The sequence below is a fragment of the Hyperolius riggenbachi genome, chromosome 3 (genome assembly GCF_040937935.1).
Source record: "Hyperolius riggenbachi isolate aHypRig1 chromosome 3, aHypRig1.pri, whole genome shotgun sequence".
In the NCBI taxonomy this organism is placed as follows: Eukaryota; Metazoa; Chordata; class Amphibia; order Anura; family Hyperoliidae; genus Hyperolius; species Hyperolius riggenbachi.
The window spans coordinates 464260713-464277510 of record NC_090648.1 but is presented as its reverse complement, the minus strand read 5'-3'; the positions used below and the strand labels follow the sequence as shown (position 1 = coordinate 464277510).

General features: G+C 44.6%; 1 protein-coding gene across 2 annotated transcripts in view; it reads left to right on the top strand.

The window, feature by feature from the left end:
• Nucleotides 1–16798, top strand: part of MACROH2A1 (macroH2A.1 histone) — a 95098-nt gene that overhangs the window by 15931 nt on the left and 62369 nt on the right. For both annotated transcript variants that reach the window (XM_068277939.1, XM_068277941.1), the window contains exons 2-3: nt 11190–11386; nt 16558–16664. In XM_068277939.1, coding sequence (XP_068134040.1) covers nt 11215–11386; nt 16558–16664 — 279 coding nt within the window. In that variant the 5' untranslated portion in view covers nt 11190–11214. The remainder of the gene's footprint in view (nt 1–11189; nt 11387–16557; nt 16665–16798) is intronic.

Below are 16798 nucleotides of genomic sequence, written 5' to 3'. Positions count from 1 at the left end.
AGTCAGACTTCAGTCAGAGCACCTGATCTCTGCTGCATGCTTGTTCAGGGTCTATGACTAAAAATAGCCATCAGGAACAGCAGGATAGCCAGGCAATTTGCATTGTTTAAAAGGAGATAAATATGGCAGCCCTCATATCACTCTCAAATGGGATGTACTTGAATAAGTTAGCAGTTGTGTGATTGCAGCCTCATGCAAGTGCCTACAGTGGGGACATTTTATTTTAGTAAAATTAAATTATCCTTGAATTTTTTTTTTTTCTCTTTTAAACCTCTTTGTAGGAAGGAATTCTATTGGTTTGTGTACAGACAAATAGATATCCTTGGTGTAAAAGTACAAGATGCTTTTGCAGTTCTTAGTACTGCTGCTATAAAGTATAAAGACCCACTAAGGCCCAGTGCACACTGAGCGGATCCGCCGGCGGCATCCGCCTGTTAATCCGCGTGGCTAATGTAAATGAATGGGCTGGTGCACACCGGCAGTTTGACTTTTTTTGCAAACCGCAAACGTGCCTCCTGCTGCACGTTTGCAGTTTGCAAAAAACCTCAAACTGCCGGTGTGCACCAGCCCATTCATTTACATTAGCCACGCGGATTAACAGGCGGATGCCGCCGGCGGATCGCATCCAAATCCGCTCGGTGTGCACTGCGCCATGTCTGCCCTCCGCACCCAAAACCGCTAGCGTTTTGTGGATCTGCTATCGGTTTTGGTGTGCACTGGGCCTAAGAGATTTTTCCAAAGATTTTGCATGACAAATGATTTTTTTTGCGATATCGCGCAACATTGCTTGACGAAAATTCAATAAACGATGTCTCATGATGCATGCCACCCTCAACGATTTTTAGTTTTTGTACGACCGCCATTTCTGGTTAAATCATGAAGGATTGTTCCAATCCCCATTGAGTTTTGCAGCATTTACAGGCAGGGCTGTGGAGTCGGAGCAATTTTGGGTACCTGGAGTCAGTGGTTTCATAAAATGAGGAGTCTGATGACTTTTGTACCGACTCCATAGCCCTGTTTACAGGATTGTTTGTTTCCATTGCCGCAATTGGCATGTGCAGATTCGTCCGGGTGCATCGGGGAACTATCGTTCGTTGGCGGAGATCCCCGATCCATCTGGTCTTGATTTGCTAGTGGATACTTAGCTTAAGGAGCTGAAGAATAAAGGATCTTTGAATCTCATGGCAGAGCTTCCTATTCCCATTGTTCAGATCAAAGGATAATTCTAATTGGTCCAACCAGTAGAGTCGACCATAGTAGAAGCCCATCAGGAGGTTTAAAGGACAACTAGTGAGAAGAATATTGAGGCTGCCTTATTTATGTCCTTTTAAGCAATACCAGTTGGCTGGCAGTCCTGGTGATCTATTTGGCTGCAGTAGTGTCTGAATAACACCTGAAACAAGCATGCAGCTAATGTTGTCAGATCTGCCGATAATGTCAGAAACACCTGATCTGCTGCATGCTTGTTCAGGGGCTGTGGCTAAAAGTATTTGGCAGAGGAAAGCTTATGTCGATGGTTCCTGTGATTGTTACAACCCCAGCCTCATCCTTGCAACCACCATCAGAGCAGAGCACCTTGGTTTTCCAGGTCTGTAACAGGAACTGGTCGGTCGCACTCTGAATGTTCTTTAGGACAACTAAAAAATGATCACCTCTAAAGAGGTATGACAAGACACTTCAGTGTTCTCCCCAGAATTTGTTTCCAGCCGGGTGGCATTAAATAGTAGCCGGGTGGCATGAAAAAGTAGCCGGGTGGGGCGAGATGAAAATGCAGGGCAACTCTGCTTACAGCATAGGAGGAGGTGAGGAGCTGAGCCGATGATAGCCGGGTGGTCACCAAATCTAGCCGGGTGGAGCACCCGGCTAAAACAGCCTGGGGAGAACACTGCACTTAAAACAAGATGGCGATGCCCAATGCATAAAAGATAGGCTAACAAGCTGTTAATCTTATAAACAGAGAGGTAGTCTTACTAATCTTGCCTCTCTTGAAGAATTTTGACGAGTTTGTTAAAAAAAGGTCTTTTATTAGAGCACATAAAATTGACAACATGTTTCACGGGTGCTTGCCCGCTTCCTCAGGTCGGTGCCCTTTCTGCTGTGGCCGTGTAGCAAGCATGAGCACCTCTTTGTCAAACAGACAGAGAGGCACTTATGCCTGCTACGCAACCGCAGCAGTTAGAGAATGGGTACCGATTCCCTAAAAGAAAAGCCAGCTACTAAGGAGAGGGAAGGCTCAGTCCTAATGAGCCTCCCCTCTCCCCTCCCGGTGCCCGTTCCAGCACTGGCTCCCCCGTTGCAGTATTTGACTAAATTGGTCAAATACTGCTACTTCCGCCGCCGAAGGGAGGCTTCGGCAGTCTTTGGGAATCCGAGTGCTCGCGAAGACGGGCCGCTCCAAACTGCGCACGCGCGAGCTCCCTCTATCGCGTCATCGCACATGCGCAGTATGGAGCCGCCTGTCTTTGGGAGGACTCAGCTCCCGAAGACTTCCGAAGTCCCCGCGGCGGGGGATTTAATTGGGGGAGCTGCCGCTGCGACGAGGGCATCGGCAGAGGAGAGGGTAGGCTCATTAGGACACAGAGCCTTCCCTCTCCTTAGGTAAGTAGCTGTCTTTTTTTTTTTTCAGTAATTGGGAAACATTGGCTTTAACCACTTGCCGACCGCACACTCATAACGCGCGTCGGCAAAGTGGCAGCTGCAGGACCAGCGACGCACACCTGCGTCGCCGGCTGCAGGCTAATTAATCAGGAAACAGCCGCTCGCGCGAGTGGCTGCTTCCTGTCAATTCACGGCGGGGGGCTCCGTGAATAGCCTGCGGGCCACCGATCGCGGCTCGCAGGCTAAATGTAAACACATGCGGAAATAATCCGCTTTGTTTACATTTGTACAATGCTGCTAACAGTAGCAGCGTTGTACCAGATCAGCGATCCCCGGCCAATCAGCGGCCGGGGATCGCTGTCACATGACAGGCAGGGGCCTGTTAGAGGCTGCACAGGACAGATCCGTTCCTGTGCAGCCTCCAATCTCCGGGGAAGGGAGGGAGGAGAGGGGGAATCCTGCAGTGGAGGGGGCTTTGAGGTGCCCCCCCCCCTGCCAGCCACACGCAGGCAGGAGCGATCAGACCCCCCCAGCACATCATCCCCCTAGTGGGGAAAAAAGGGGGTCGCTCTGCCTAATGTTTGATCTGTGCTGGGGGCTGTAGAGCCCACCCAGCACAGATCTCAGTAATCAGCGCTGGTCCTCAAGTGGTTAAGGCACCGTTTTTTTCACTGATCTGAGGAAGCAGGCAAGCACCCTTGAAATGCTTTGTCAATTTTATGTGCTCTGATAAAAGACCTTTTTTTTTTTTTCAATAAACTGGTCCAAATTCTTCAAGAACGGTAAGATTACCTCTCTGTTTATAAGATTAACAGTTTATTAGCCTATATTCTATTATTTTATGCATTGGACGCCTCCACTCCTGTTTTAAGTATTAGAGGCAGAGGATTAAGGAAATAAATATGGCAGCCTCCATATCCCTCTCGCTTTACTTCTTTTAAGACTAGGCCATATTTCCGTTAATTGGCCACTGCAGCTTTAAGGCCTCGCTGTAGGGCCGCACAACTCGGCACACAAGTGATCCCCAACCCCTTTTCATCTGCCCACCAACAGAGCTCTCTGTTGGTGGGGTCTGATCGCTCCCCCAATGTTTTTTTTTATTTTTTTTTATATAAATATATATATTTTGTTAAATAAATGTATCTCTTTTTTTCTGCTCCTTCCTCCCCCCAGCCAGCCAGCCAATCACGGCGATCGGCTGTCATAGGCTTATGCCTATTAGAGCCTATCGCTTTCCTGTGTCCTGGGGGACATCCGTGTCACACCGCTGTTCCCAGTACAGTGCTGTCTTAGATCACTGCGCTGTACAGCCTAATTAGACGGTGGTTTCGCTGTCTAACAGTCTCCTGGGAGACTGAAGATGGGGTGGAGCTCCACTTTCCAAGCGGAGATGCGCGTGCATCAGCGCCTGCGACCTCCTGCATACAAGGCCATTCACTCCAATCGGCGTCGAGTGGTCCTGAGGCTGCCGCCATGTTCACGCCAATTGGCGTGGAGCGGTTGGCTAGAGGTTAAAGATGTTTTTTGCCTGGACATTTTATACTGTATACAGAAGATGATGTCTCTGGATCAAGTATGTAGAAGAAAAGAGGTTGAACAACAGGTCGCATGTGTACAGCTGCCCCCGACATCATGACTGATGAGTGCATTGTTTCTCTCTTTACCCCTCCGGCTGGAAGCTGCACCATCATGTCCCCTACAGTCGTTTCTCCTTTCCTGTGCATAGCAACAGTACACTATGGTTTAGTTGCGTGACCTGTTTGTATACACCTGTGTCTGGAACTGTTACCTGTAGCTGTGATGTCTGTACACAACTATGGGGTCCCTTTCTACTGACGGTTGCAATTGGAAATGCGCTACGAAATGATAGCAGATTTGCGATTTTACAATTGGCGTTTCTCCTGTGCATTGTGGTATGACTTTTTTTTTTTTTTTTTTTGCAATTGTGTGCATTTTCACGCTGCTATTGCATTTATGTTTTTATGCTAAGTTTGTTACCCAAAAATTGAAAATTGGGAAATCGCAAGTGGATTTGGAATGCAATTTTCTTTCGCTCCTGTTGACTTGCAGTAGACGCTACGTTTGAGCATAGCTCCCAACTGTCTTTTTTTCGGAGGGACAGTACCTCTTTGAGAACTAAATCCCCCTCCCCCTCTTTCTTCCTCATTTGTCCCTCTTTGATGACTGACATATAGATCTATTTAAATATATGTATTTTTGTACGGAAAAATGTGTTTGATTTACTAAACTCTATCCCCATCCAATAAAATATCCTATTTTAAAATGTTAATATGAAGTAAAATAAACCAGAATAAAAAAGACCAATGTGGTTATAATTATTAAAATATTTTTCTTATGAAATCTTTGTGGTATGCGTGACTAGGGGTGTGGTTGGGTGTGTGTCAGGGGGTGTGGCTTAAAGAGGAACTCCAGTAAAAAATAATGTAAGAAAAAAATACAATAATTATGTATAAATTATTTAGTCAGTGTTTGCCAATTGTAAAAGCTTTCCTCACCCTGATTTACATTCTGACATTTATCACATAGTGACATTTTTACTGCTGGCAGGTGATGTCAGTGGAAGTAGCTGCTGCTTGCTTTTTTGGCAGTTGGAAACAGCTGGAAACCGCTATTTCCCACAATGCAATGAGGTTCACAGACAGGAAACTGCCAGGACCATGGCCCTCACAGTTTTCTGTGGGAGGGGTTTCACCACAATATCAGCCATACAGCGCCCCCTGATGATTCGTTTGTGAAAAGGAAAATATTTCTCATGTAAAAGGGGGTATCAGCTACTTGGGATGAAGTTCAATTATTGGTCATGATTTCTCTTTAAGTGTCCTTTTTTTATCAAATCGAATTAGTGAAAAGGGGGCACAGTAATTTCAATGGTAATCACAGTTGCCTTGCGATTAGTGAACTGCAGACCTATTCTGAGCAGTCTGAATATCGCATTAAATCCCACCCGGGCGCCAGGAAAGCTGCAGTTAACATTATGGTCTATAGGGTGCGCATTTCACCGCAGCAATGCTGCCACCCAGATTCCCTGTTTTGCAGTAATGGGACAGTGAAAGGACCACTCCAGGAAAAAAAGTAAGCAGTTAAAATCTAACATAACTGACTCTCAGGGTAGGAACACACTAGGCAGAAGCGCATGAGTTTTCCCCATATCATAGTGGAAATACATACGCAATTCTGCCTAGTGTGCTCCTACTCTCAGGGTCTTCTTTGTTTTCAAAAGCATTCCTGAACAGCAGTTGCTAAGTCTAACTCACAAAATAGTGTGCAAACATGTAGGGAGGCTGGCTGGTACCTTACTATTTTGGCAGTTAAACTGCCATTCAGGAAATGCTTTTGAAAACAAAGAAAATCCTGAGAATTCCCCATGAGGACATGGACTAGTCCAAAACCTGTCGGTTCTGTCAGATTTTAACTGCTTGCTTTTTTCGCTGGAGTGGTACTTGAGTTTATAAATAGTATACAGCAGGGGTGCCCACACTTTTTCGGCTCGCGAGCTACTTTAAAATTTGCCGAGTCCAGGAGATCTAACAACATTTAGGTAGCTAGGTATACGTGCCTTCAGTATAGGTAGATAGGTATTGTATAGTTGGGTATAGGTGCCTTCAGTACAGATAGCTATGTGTAGTACAGGCCTTCAGTATAGTTAGCCAGGTATAGTGTATTTAGCCAGGTATAGTGTAATTAGGTGTAGGTGCCTTCAGTATAGTTAGCCAGGTATAGTGTAGTTAGGTGTGGGTGTCTTCAATATAGTTAGCCAGGTATAGTGTAGCTAGGTGCAGGTGCCTTCAATATAGTTAGCCAGGTATAGTGTAGTTAGCCAGGTATAGTGTAGTTAGGTGTGGGTGCCTTCAGTATAGTTAGCCAGGTATAATGTAGTTAGATGCAGGTGCCTTCAATATAGTTAGCCAGGTATAGTATAGTTAGCCAGGTATAGTGTAGTTAGGTGTGGGTGCCTTCAGTATAGTTAGCCAGGTATAGTGTAGTTAGCCAGGTATAGTGTAGTTAGGTGTGGGTGCCTTCAGTATAGTTAGCCAGGTATAGTGTAGTTAGGTGCAGGTGCCTTCAATATAGTTAGCCAGGTATAGTGTAGTTAGGTGCAGTTAGGTGTAGGTGCCACTAACCTCCCTCCAGTTCCAGCTGCATTGTCTGGGGCTCCTCCTGGTCACCCCTCCTTCGGCCGCGCTGGCTAGAGATGGGCGGCTAAATGAAGACTCCGGCGAACGCAGGGGGCGGCGGGCAGCGTGCCTTGATGCATAGTACCCAGCGCCGCCCCAGGTATGACGTCGCGGCGTCCTCCTCTCCCGCTGTACCACCTCTCTCCTCTCTGCCTCTTCCGATTGGCCAGCGGAAGTCTGATAGCTGCCGGGCACAAAATTTAACATAACCAAATAGGCGGCCGCGATCAACCGGTAGATCGCGATCAACCTATTGGGCACCCCTGGTATACAGTAATAAGCAGGTTGTTTTAGTAAGCAGAAGTACTGATCTTTGCATGTTTGGGAGTAGGGTTGTTGGTCTCAGCTAGAAGTTTAGGTTATATGACGCTTTTTGGCACCAGTACTGTTCTATCTCCAGTGATCTGTGAGTGAGCTCTGGTGGGAGGGTCCTAACTGCAAGCCTAGACTTGTCAGGATACATGGGACTTAAGAGGCACATACCCAAAATAAATATTAATATAAAACTAAACACACCAACTTAGTGGATAAAAATTGGCCGTAAGGCGTTGTTTATTGCGGTTTTCAAATTAAAGTTGTTCGATACTTTTATTCAATGAAATACTTTAAATATTAATTCAACCTTAACTTTATTAAAACTGTAAAAAACATAAATAATCCAAAGTTAATCATATCCAAACACACATCATAGTCGAACAACTTCTAAAGTACTTAGCCCGCCCACCACCGTGGGCAACTTTTACCGCCAATAAAGGCAATAGCCTACGACAGTCCAGAAAGTCCAAGAAGAGGGAGGGTGGGAGGGGGATCACAGCTTGTCCTGACAGACACTGAGGAGAGAATGACATCCCACACTGATCTGTGACAGGAGCTCAAAGTTCATTGGCTGCCGATAACCCCACTCCTTCTGACAGCTGCCAATCAGGAATATCTCCAGGTGCTCTTTGCCCAGATACCTGACAGCTTCAGATATCACCAGCCGGCCCCTGAAAGAAAGGAGGGAAAGAGCAGTACCACAGAAAACCAAGTGCATAAGAACCTATGCAATTACACAAGCAATGTCACAACCTGTATTTTGTGTGGCCACAAAGTCCCAAGAGCCCCTTGCTCCATTATGTCGCTCAGGCCTTACAGAGGAGGATCAGTCCACAGCATACAAGAGAAGAATCAGCACAGTCCTGCCTAGCTATCTGTTAATTAGGTAACCTCTTCATTGATTACTGCAAGCATGCTGATACTGTGAGATTTGTCACACATTATTACTGCTATGCCTAGAATGCATTTTTAAGCCTGTATTGAAAAAGAGCTTAATGTGCAGGATGCATGTACAGATGTATAAGGTGATAAGATCTTTCCTGTTTATGTATTTTCTTATTTGTGGTCTGTATATTTTGTTGGTGCTCCTGAAATGTCTAAGCTATGATTTTTCAGATCTAATTTGTAGAAGGGCAACTGACGTGAGAAGAATATGTATTTTCTTTTAAACAATACCAGTTGCCTGGCATCCCTGCTAGTTTATTTGGCTGCAGTAGTGTCTGAATAGCACACCAGAAACAAGCATGCAGCTAATCTTGACAGGTCTGACAACGTCAGAAACATCTGTTATGCATATGCTTGTTAAGGGTCAATGGCTAAAAGCATGGACCCACTACATAATATTTCCGACGACCGTTTTTTTCTTTTTGAGTGACGAGCAATCGTTTCCACCATCTAGCACCGTGAGTACAGGAGAGCTATAATGAGAACGACATTTGTGAAGAACAACCGTCACAGCAGATTGAATCTTTAAGATCCCAGACGACTCCCTTTGCCATCACTTGAAATCTTGTTTGCACCCGTCGTGTGCTGTAGTGTGACATTGCGTATACCCGCCAGCAGGAGGATGGATCCGGGCATGTCACTGTGATCCATCTTCCTGCGTCATTAGGTGATTATTCAGCTTTAGAGGCAGAGGATCAGAAGGATAGCCAGACAAGTGGTATTGCTTTAGGCTGGTTTCACAGTAGGACATTAAAGTCCCACGTTACAGCAGCCAGTAACGCAGCCTAACTCACAGCACTGTTAAATCAATTGTGCTGTTCACAGTGCCCACATTGCGTTACATAGTAACGCAGCACGTTCTGGGAAAGTGCTGCATGCTGTACGTTATACTCAGCTATGCCACGTTAGACTGTTTGCACATGCTCAGTAATGTTGGAGGAGGAGGTCTCCCCTCATTCTCTGCAGCCAGCCACATGGCTAATTAATATTCACTGCACTGCAGAGACTCGTGGTAGGACTGTAGTGTTGTCCGGATCATGAACGAATCGTTCATTTGATCCGGATCTTTTTTGTGAGTCGAATCATCCGGATCATCACAATGAAAGATTCGGTTCACAGTGGATGTCTGTCTGGAAGAAACAGGAACATACAGAATGTACAGTGCAGGGAAAGTCCTGTTCTGCTAGTCATTTCACCCAGTCTACTTCCCTAGTAAAATGATTCAAATTATTCGGTTCAAAGATCCGGATCTTTTCAATGATCCCATTTAAATGATCCGAAACCTTAAAAAGATCTGGACTTCCTATCACTAACCTGGAGCGGCTGCTTTGAGAGCTGCATAACGCAGCTCAATCTGACGTCCAACTTCAACACCACCATACGTTGCATTAGGGGCACGTTATGCGACCATAACGTCCCCTAAAACGCAACGTCTTGGTGTGTAAGTAGCCTAAAAGGAAATGCATAAGGCAACCTCCATATTCCTCTCACTTCAGTTGCCTTTTAAAGTGGACCTGAACTCTTGCACAGGACAGAAGGAAAACGGGGAAATGAACCCTGTATGTATTTAGAGAGTTTAGCCTGTCTAATTCCCTCTCATCTGTTTTTAATCACAAGTTGTTATTTGATCTCTCCCCTGTGTCACATAACTGCCCTGTCAGAGATGGCAGATAAGCTCATTTGAAAGCACAGGATGTTAACAATATGTCTGTTTCCATGAAAGCGGAAGTAGAAACTGCAGATTTATTGAAGGATCTGTATGAACTGTAACAAGCTGCATGCTTGTTTCAGGCGTGTGATTCAGACACTACTGCAGCCAAAAGGTGGTCACACACCATACAACTTTATTTCCTTTCAATTGAAGAATTACAGCCAATTTTTTGATAGATTGTAACACTTGACAAATCTGATCATGTGCCATACCACGTGTTCAATTTTTCCCCAGTTATGCTGAAAAATTGCTTGGATCTATACATCAAGAAATCGACTATCTACACTACACCATTCAATTTTCATAAAGATTGATCAGAAAAATTCACCACTCTTGATCGACTTTAATAAAAAACAAAAACTACTGAAAATTTGATCAGATTTCTCGAACAAATTAAAAAAAATCTTTAAGTTTTGCTGTATAACTGATCTTTTTTTTTTATCAAAATTCCTGTAAAATTTGAATCATTTTATTGTATCGTTTGTGGCCTAGGGAGATCACCAGGCAAGTATAGCAGCCACCATATACCTCTCACTCAGGTGCACTTTAAACAAAAAATATGACTGCTTGCTAGGAGAAACTACTGCTACAATGGATTCCCGAAAAAGGCACCAGACTGCAGCTTTATCTGTTGCACAGAAAATGTTTTTCTAGATTAATTGAAGATTGGAATCCACTAATTCTGTCACTGATATTGCATGACTAGCAGTGGCAGCACCTGGCCAATGGGGCAGCTTAGTGGGGCAGGAAGAGGCGAGCACAGTTTGTTTCACACCATGAACATAAAAAAGTCTATTTCAAAGCAATGCAAAATAACATTGAAGGCAGCGTTGCAGTCAAATGCTTCAGTATGTCAGTGTTCCCCGTCACTCATGTGAACCTAGCCTTAGAACCACTGACTTTAATTTTCTAGATTGCTAGAAATAAGTCCTATAAAAGCTAAAAAGTGAAGAAAACCCTTTCCAGTGGGTACAAAGACAGCACTAATAGCCTCCAAACAAAAATTCTTGTCCTTTTCTGTGCTAAAATTACAGCAAACCTGACCTGAAAATAAACTATGTATGTGTGGTAACAAAACTATATAGAACCTCCCTGCAGTCTCATATTCCTATTTTCTATTTAAAGGGTGAAATTTAATCTCTGAATACGCACAGCAGCCATTTTAGTGTGACATCCAATCTGGCTCATTCAGCTGTTAACAAAAAAAATAATGAGCATTTAAACTTTTCAGCTATCAGCAGTGTTTGCTCTTCCAGATAAAAGTAATTTGCTTCTGCTTACTCTGCAGGGCCTTCTGACTGCTTTATTTGTATACAGATAGCACTGCTTTGTTATCACTTTTTTTCTTGGGGGAAGGGGGGGGGAGTTATATATTAATTAGCCATGTGGAGTACATCACTAAACTATTTCTGTCTTTAAATCAGTTGACAGTGTGATAACGTAGCCAGGATGTCGAGCAGGGGTGGAAAAAAGAAGACCACAAAAACCTCGCGGTCAGCGAAGGCCGGGGTTATATTTCCCGTAGGGAGAATGCTACGCTATATAAAGAAAGGACATCCCAAATACAGGATTGGAGTGGGAGCCCCCGTGTACATGGCTGCCGTCCTGGAATATCTCACTGGTAAGTACAGGGGAAGATGTGGGGTGGTCCGGCAGTGTATCCGAGGCGAACCATAGTTAAGAATACACATCCTTTCCCGGAGAATAGGGAAGCCTCTGGATCCTATGGAGGTTTCCCATGCCATCCTCTAGACCTGAGTTGCTGCTCACGGACCCCCTCTGAGAAATCTATTATGGACTTGTCAGATTGAAAATGGGGGCTGTGCATCTATTCAGGAACAAACGCACCTGTACTGTGCCTGCATGAATATGGCCACGCCTGAACAGTAAGCTGAAGCCACTCCTACACGGGCAGCTCTGTGCTACTGTGCAGGCACAGTCATGCTCATGCATGAAGAGGAGGGCAACCTGATGTTCCAGAGGGTCCTGGTGAGCGGTAGCAGCTGCGAGGAGGCCACAGGAAGTGTCTACAGTGTCAAGAGGTTTCCCTCTTCTTCCATAAGTATGTATTTTCTTAGCCAAGGTTTTCCTTGAGTTCTCTTTAAAGGATGTCCAAGGCGATTATTAAAATCTAGCTTACCTGGGGCTTCTTGCAGCCCCTGGAGGTCATGTGTGTTCTTCAGCGCAGCTCTGGTCTTCTCCTGTGTCCTGATGGCCGCCTCTGAAGTATCACCCACCCTCTATTTGTCGGTGTCCTCTGTGCATCCGTAGTACGCTCCTGGTGACATGGGTGCGCAGCAGACACTGACCCATCCGGGGTCACCAATAATTCAGAGGATGCCAGTGGGACCCGGGAGAAAACCAGAGTTGCGGCGTGGGACACACGTGACCTCTAGGGGCTGGAAGAAGCCTTAAGTATGTAATGCTAGTTTTTAATAATTGTTGGATATCCTTTATGGTATTAAATTAATGTAAAGTATCTCGTAAGAGACAAGGAAAATTTATTTTTTAGGTACATTCTTCTAGCATAACTTATTGTAAGTGGTAACAGTTCATCATACAAAATTATATCCAATGTTGTTTTCAAGTGGATACATTTCTATATTTCTAGAGGCTGTTTCGCCACTAATCAGGTGGCTTCCTCAGTTCAGTTGAGATAAAATACCTAGAATTGTTTGTTTATTAATAATGTAGTAATTTGAAGCAAACTTGAATTGAAAATAAACTTATTAAATACCTGTATCTGTAAAAGTAATCCTTATTAAAATTTTCCTGGAGTCTCTCATTCTTATTTTCCTTTTGAGGGATTAAAACCTAGAGCTGAAGCTTCAGCTGGAAATAACATTATACTAACATGGCTGCTGTATATTCATCTTCCACACAGAGAAATGATGATAGACTGTGCAGATAATACACTGATGTATTAACCCAGAGGTGGGCATACTTTTTTTGGCTGTGGGCTGAATTCCTCTCTCGGCCTTCATGCCTGACGCATTCCTTTCCTGTCTTCTCCTCTCTCCCACACTGCAGAATTGCAAGTGTGCTTAAAGAGAATCTGTACTCTAAAATGTTTACAGCAAAAAGCATACCATTCTATTCATTATGTTCTCATGGGCCCCTCTGTGCTGTTTCTGCCACTCTCTGCTGCAATTCTGGCTTGTAATTAACAGTTTTAGGCAGTGTTTACAAACAAACTAACCAGCTTGTAATAGGCTCACATAAGCAGAGTGTGTGAGTCATACAGAGCCTGCAGGGGGCCTGGAGGGGGTGTGTATAGCTTCTGCCAATGACAAGCAGTGCAGCACATTCCACACATTCCAGCCTCTGCCGACAGAGCCGACAGAAGAGAGAAGATTAGATCATATAACAGAGATAACACAGCAACTGTGCAATTAGGAAAGGCAGCAGTAAGCCAGAGCACATTAGAACAGGCAAAGGAACTTATAGGATAGAAGAACTAATCCTGAAAATTTTGTTACAGAGTCTCTTTAATAATTGGTTTGACTCTCCCAATCGCACTTTCCTGCAGCGATCTCCATGGGGGCATCATGTGACATGTTGGCATGTACTAACAGCGTGTCACATGATGCCGCTATGGCCATGGAGATTGGTGGCGGAGTAGAAAGACTCAAGAACTCCTTAAGTCCTACTCCGCCACCATCGAGTCTGTCCACTGCTCCTCCATCCTCGTCTGGTACGCCAGCTCCTCTGCTAGTGACAGATACAAAATCCAGAGGGTTATTCGATCAGCGGAGAAAATAATTCAGGAAACCCCTTCCCTCTCTGGAGCTCATTCACAACTCCAGAATGTGCTCCAGAGCTATGAGGATCACCAACCATTCATCACACCCAGGCCATTGTTTCTTCAGGAGGCTCCCATCAGGCTGGAGGTTCCGGGCTATCTCCACCAAGACATCAAGGCACAAGAACACTTTCGTCCCCACAGCGGTGATACTCTCGAACTCTCTTCAAGCTCCCTTGCCCCCACCCCACCCCCAGGATAGTTGCACCTTTGTCGCTGTCCATACTACTGGAAGTGATTATACATTATTAACCATTTCAGCCCGCAGGGATTTTTCACCTTATGCAACAGAGCAATTTTCATCTTCCACTCTTTTGCCAATAACCTTATCACTAATTATCACAATGAATTGATCTATATCTTGTTTTTTCCGCCACTAATTAGGCTTTCTTTGGGTGGTACATTTTGCTAAGAATTATTTTTTTTCTAAATGCATTTTCACAGAAATATTAAGAAAAAATGGAAAAAAGGATTTCCCATTATAGCTTTAAAATAATACATGCTACCGTACTTAAAACCTATGCATTTTATTTGCCCATTTAAATTATGTCCCTATCACAATGTATGTCGCAAATATTTTATTTGGAAATAAAGGTGCATTTTTTCAGTTTTGCGGCTGTTTACAAGCTTATAATTTAAAAATTTTTCATATTATATCCCCTTTTCAAGCACATATTTAAAAAGTTCAGATTCTTAGGTAACTATTTATGTTTTGTTTTGTTATTTTTATTGCAATTTTTTTTGTCAATGTAATAATGTGTGTTTTATGTATTGAAAAATGGATGCAGATGCAGTTTTACTATTTGGCCACAAGATGGCCACATCGAGATTTTTTTTTTTTTTATGTGGTCCTTCTCGCTTCCAGGAAGCAAGAAGAGGACGGGAAACTTTTTTTTTTTTCTGCCGGGGACATAGATCAATGAACGGGAACCATGCTCCCATTCATTGATCTCCGGGCTATCGGGGGGCGCGGGCACGCAACACAGCAGCCGCCTGGACGTGAGGATCATGTCCAGGCGGCATAAATGGTTAATGTATCTTTGCACTCACTATACCTACTGGTTGTGGTTTGTCTATCATTATGTTTGCACTGTCATTGTTTTTGTTATTGTCACTTACGCCTGCTATAGTAACTTATTTCTTTTCATCTGTTTGTCAGTGTGTCATTGACAATCTGTGTTTTCTTTTTATTGCCTATGGTGCCCTGTTGTTGCTAAAACCAATTCCGGGCATGACCCAGTTATGCTTGGCGAAATAAACTGATTCTGGCGCTAGAAAGTGCGATTGGGTGAGTTAAACCTATCAACTCACAGGGAGAGGGGAAAAGTGGAACTTGCTCCCTCTATATGCGGCCGGATTCATAACATTAGCAGGCCAGATCTGGCTTGTGGGCCGTAGTTTGCCCAGCCCTGTATTAACCCTCCTGGCGGTTTGCTAAAAAATCGCCAGGGGGCAGCAAATCTTTTTTTTTTTTTTTTTTTCATGTAGCGAGACAAAGTCTCGCTACATGATAGCCGCTGCTCAGCGGCATCCCCCCAGCCCCTCCGATCGCCGCCGGCGATCAGGAGATCCCGTTCAAAGAACGGGATCTCCTGGAGGGCTTCCCCCGTCGCCATGGCGACGGGGCGGGATGACGTCACCGACGTCGTGACGTCAAAGGGGATTCCTATCCACCCCATAGAGCTGCCTGGCACTGATTGGCCAGGCAGCACACGGGGTCTGGGGGGGGGGGGCGGCTGCGGCGCGACGGATAGCGGCGATCGGGCACTGCACGCAGCTAGCAAAGTGCTAGCTGCGTGCAGCAAAAAAAAAATTATGCAAATCGGCCCAGCAGGGCCTGAGCGGTGCCTTCCGGCGGCATAGCCCGAGCTCAGCTCGGGCTTACCGCCAGGAAGGTTAAACCCCTACATTGCAAGTAAATAAATAATTAGAAACACATGCAAGTTCTATGTAGGATTGGTACTATATGTACACAAGTTTTTGTCATTATTTCACATGACGCTTCAGGTACACTTTAATGTGAACTATGACAAAAACTATAACACTGAAAATACATATGTACATAGATATTCATTTGTTCGAGAGTAAAAGGCATTGGGCTCTATTCATAAAAAAGATGTGGCGAAAAAACTCCTGGAGGTAAAATACCGCAGCGGTATTTTACACTTCTGGGTGGTCATTCAAAAAAATCTTGAAAGCTGCGATGCAAGAGCGGAGATCTCCCGCTGAAAACTGGCGGTAAGCTGTCGGAAGGCATGCGGAAACACTTCAGCCGGCAGAGTCCCTCCGTGCACTGCTCTCTCTGGGAGGTCTGTCCCATTCACTTGTATGTAATCCGCAAAATCAGAGGAAGCGGTATTTCCCGTCCACATACCGCTTCCTCTAAACTTTATGAATGGCCATTTTGTTACTTTTTTCTAGATTAATCTAGAAAAACACTGGAGAAGGCGGACATTTCTCGCTCTGCTGGGGGATTGTAGATTTTCATGCGGGAACAGCTTTTTTGAATGCCCACTTTGCTAAATGGACGGGAAAATCCGCTGTTTTGAGCGGAAAACTTGCGGTAAGGTTTTATGAATAGAGCCCATTGTAATGAAAATTATCCCTGTTGCTGGGAGAACTGGCCTAAAGCAGCATATGGAGAGCCCAATGCTCCAGCGGGCCTCCAAGCTGAATATGGATGGACTGAGCGGCAGCAGCGGGACAGGTGAATGGCTATGCGGACGTATTCACCGCAGAAACGGACGCAGAACATACAAGGAATTTATTGCAAGTGGATGCAAAACGGATGGAACGCGTCCGCCTAGTGGATGCGATTACCGTTTCTGTTTTTTATTCGCTCTAGTGTGAACCGGCCATCCATCACCCCTAAAAATATAAAATAAGAGCTCCCAGCACAAGTGATTTTCACTTGGGCAATTTTCCCATAATTTATTTTTTTAATGTTGTTCTTTACTGCCATATATAAAAAGCACCCTTTTGTATTACAGCTGAAATTCTAGAGCTGGCTGGCAATGCGGCAAGAGATAACAAGAAAGGCAGAGTCACTCCTAGACACATCCTGCTTGCAATAGCCAATGATGAAGAATTAAATCAGGTATGTAGCTACGTATACGGCTGAATTCCCAGAATACACTGCGTATATTGATAGACCAGTCATTCTAAATGAAATGGGGTCTGTCCTCCTGATTGAGGCTTCGTTCACAGGACAGGCGCCCAGTGCAGGTGGTA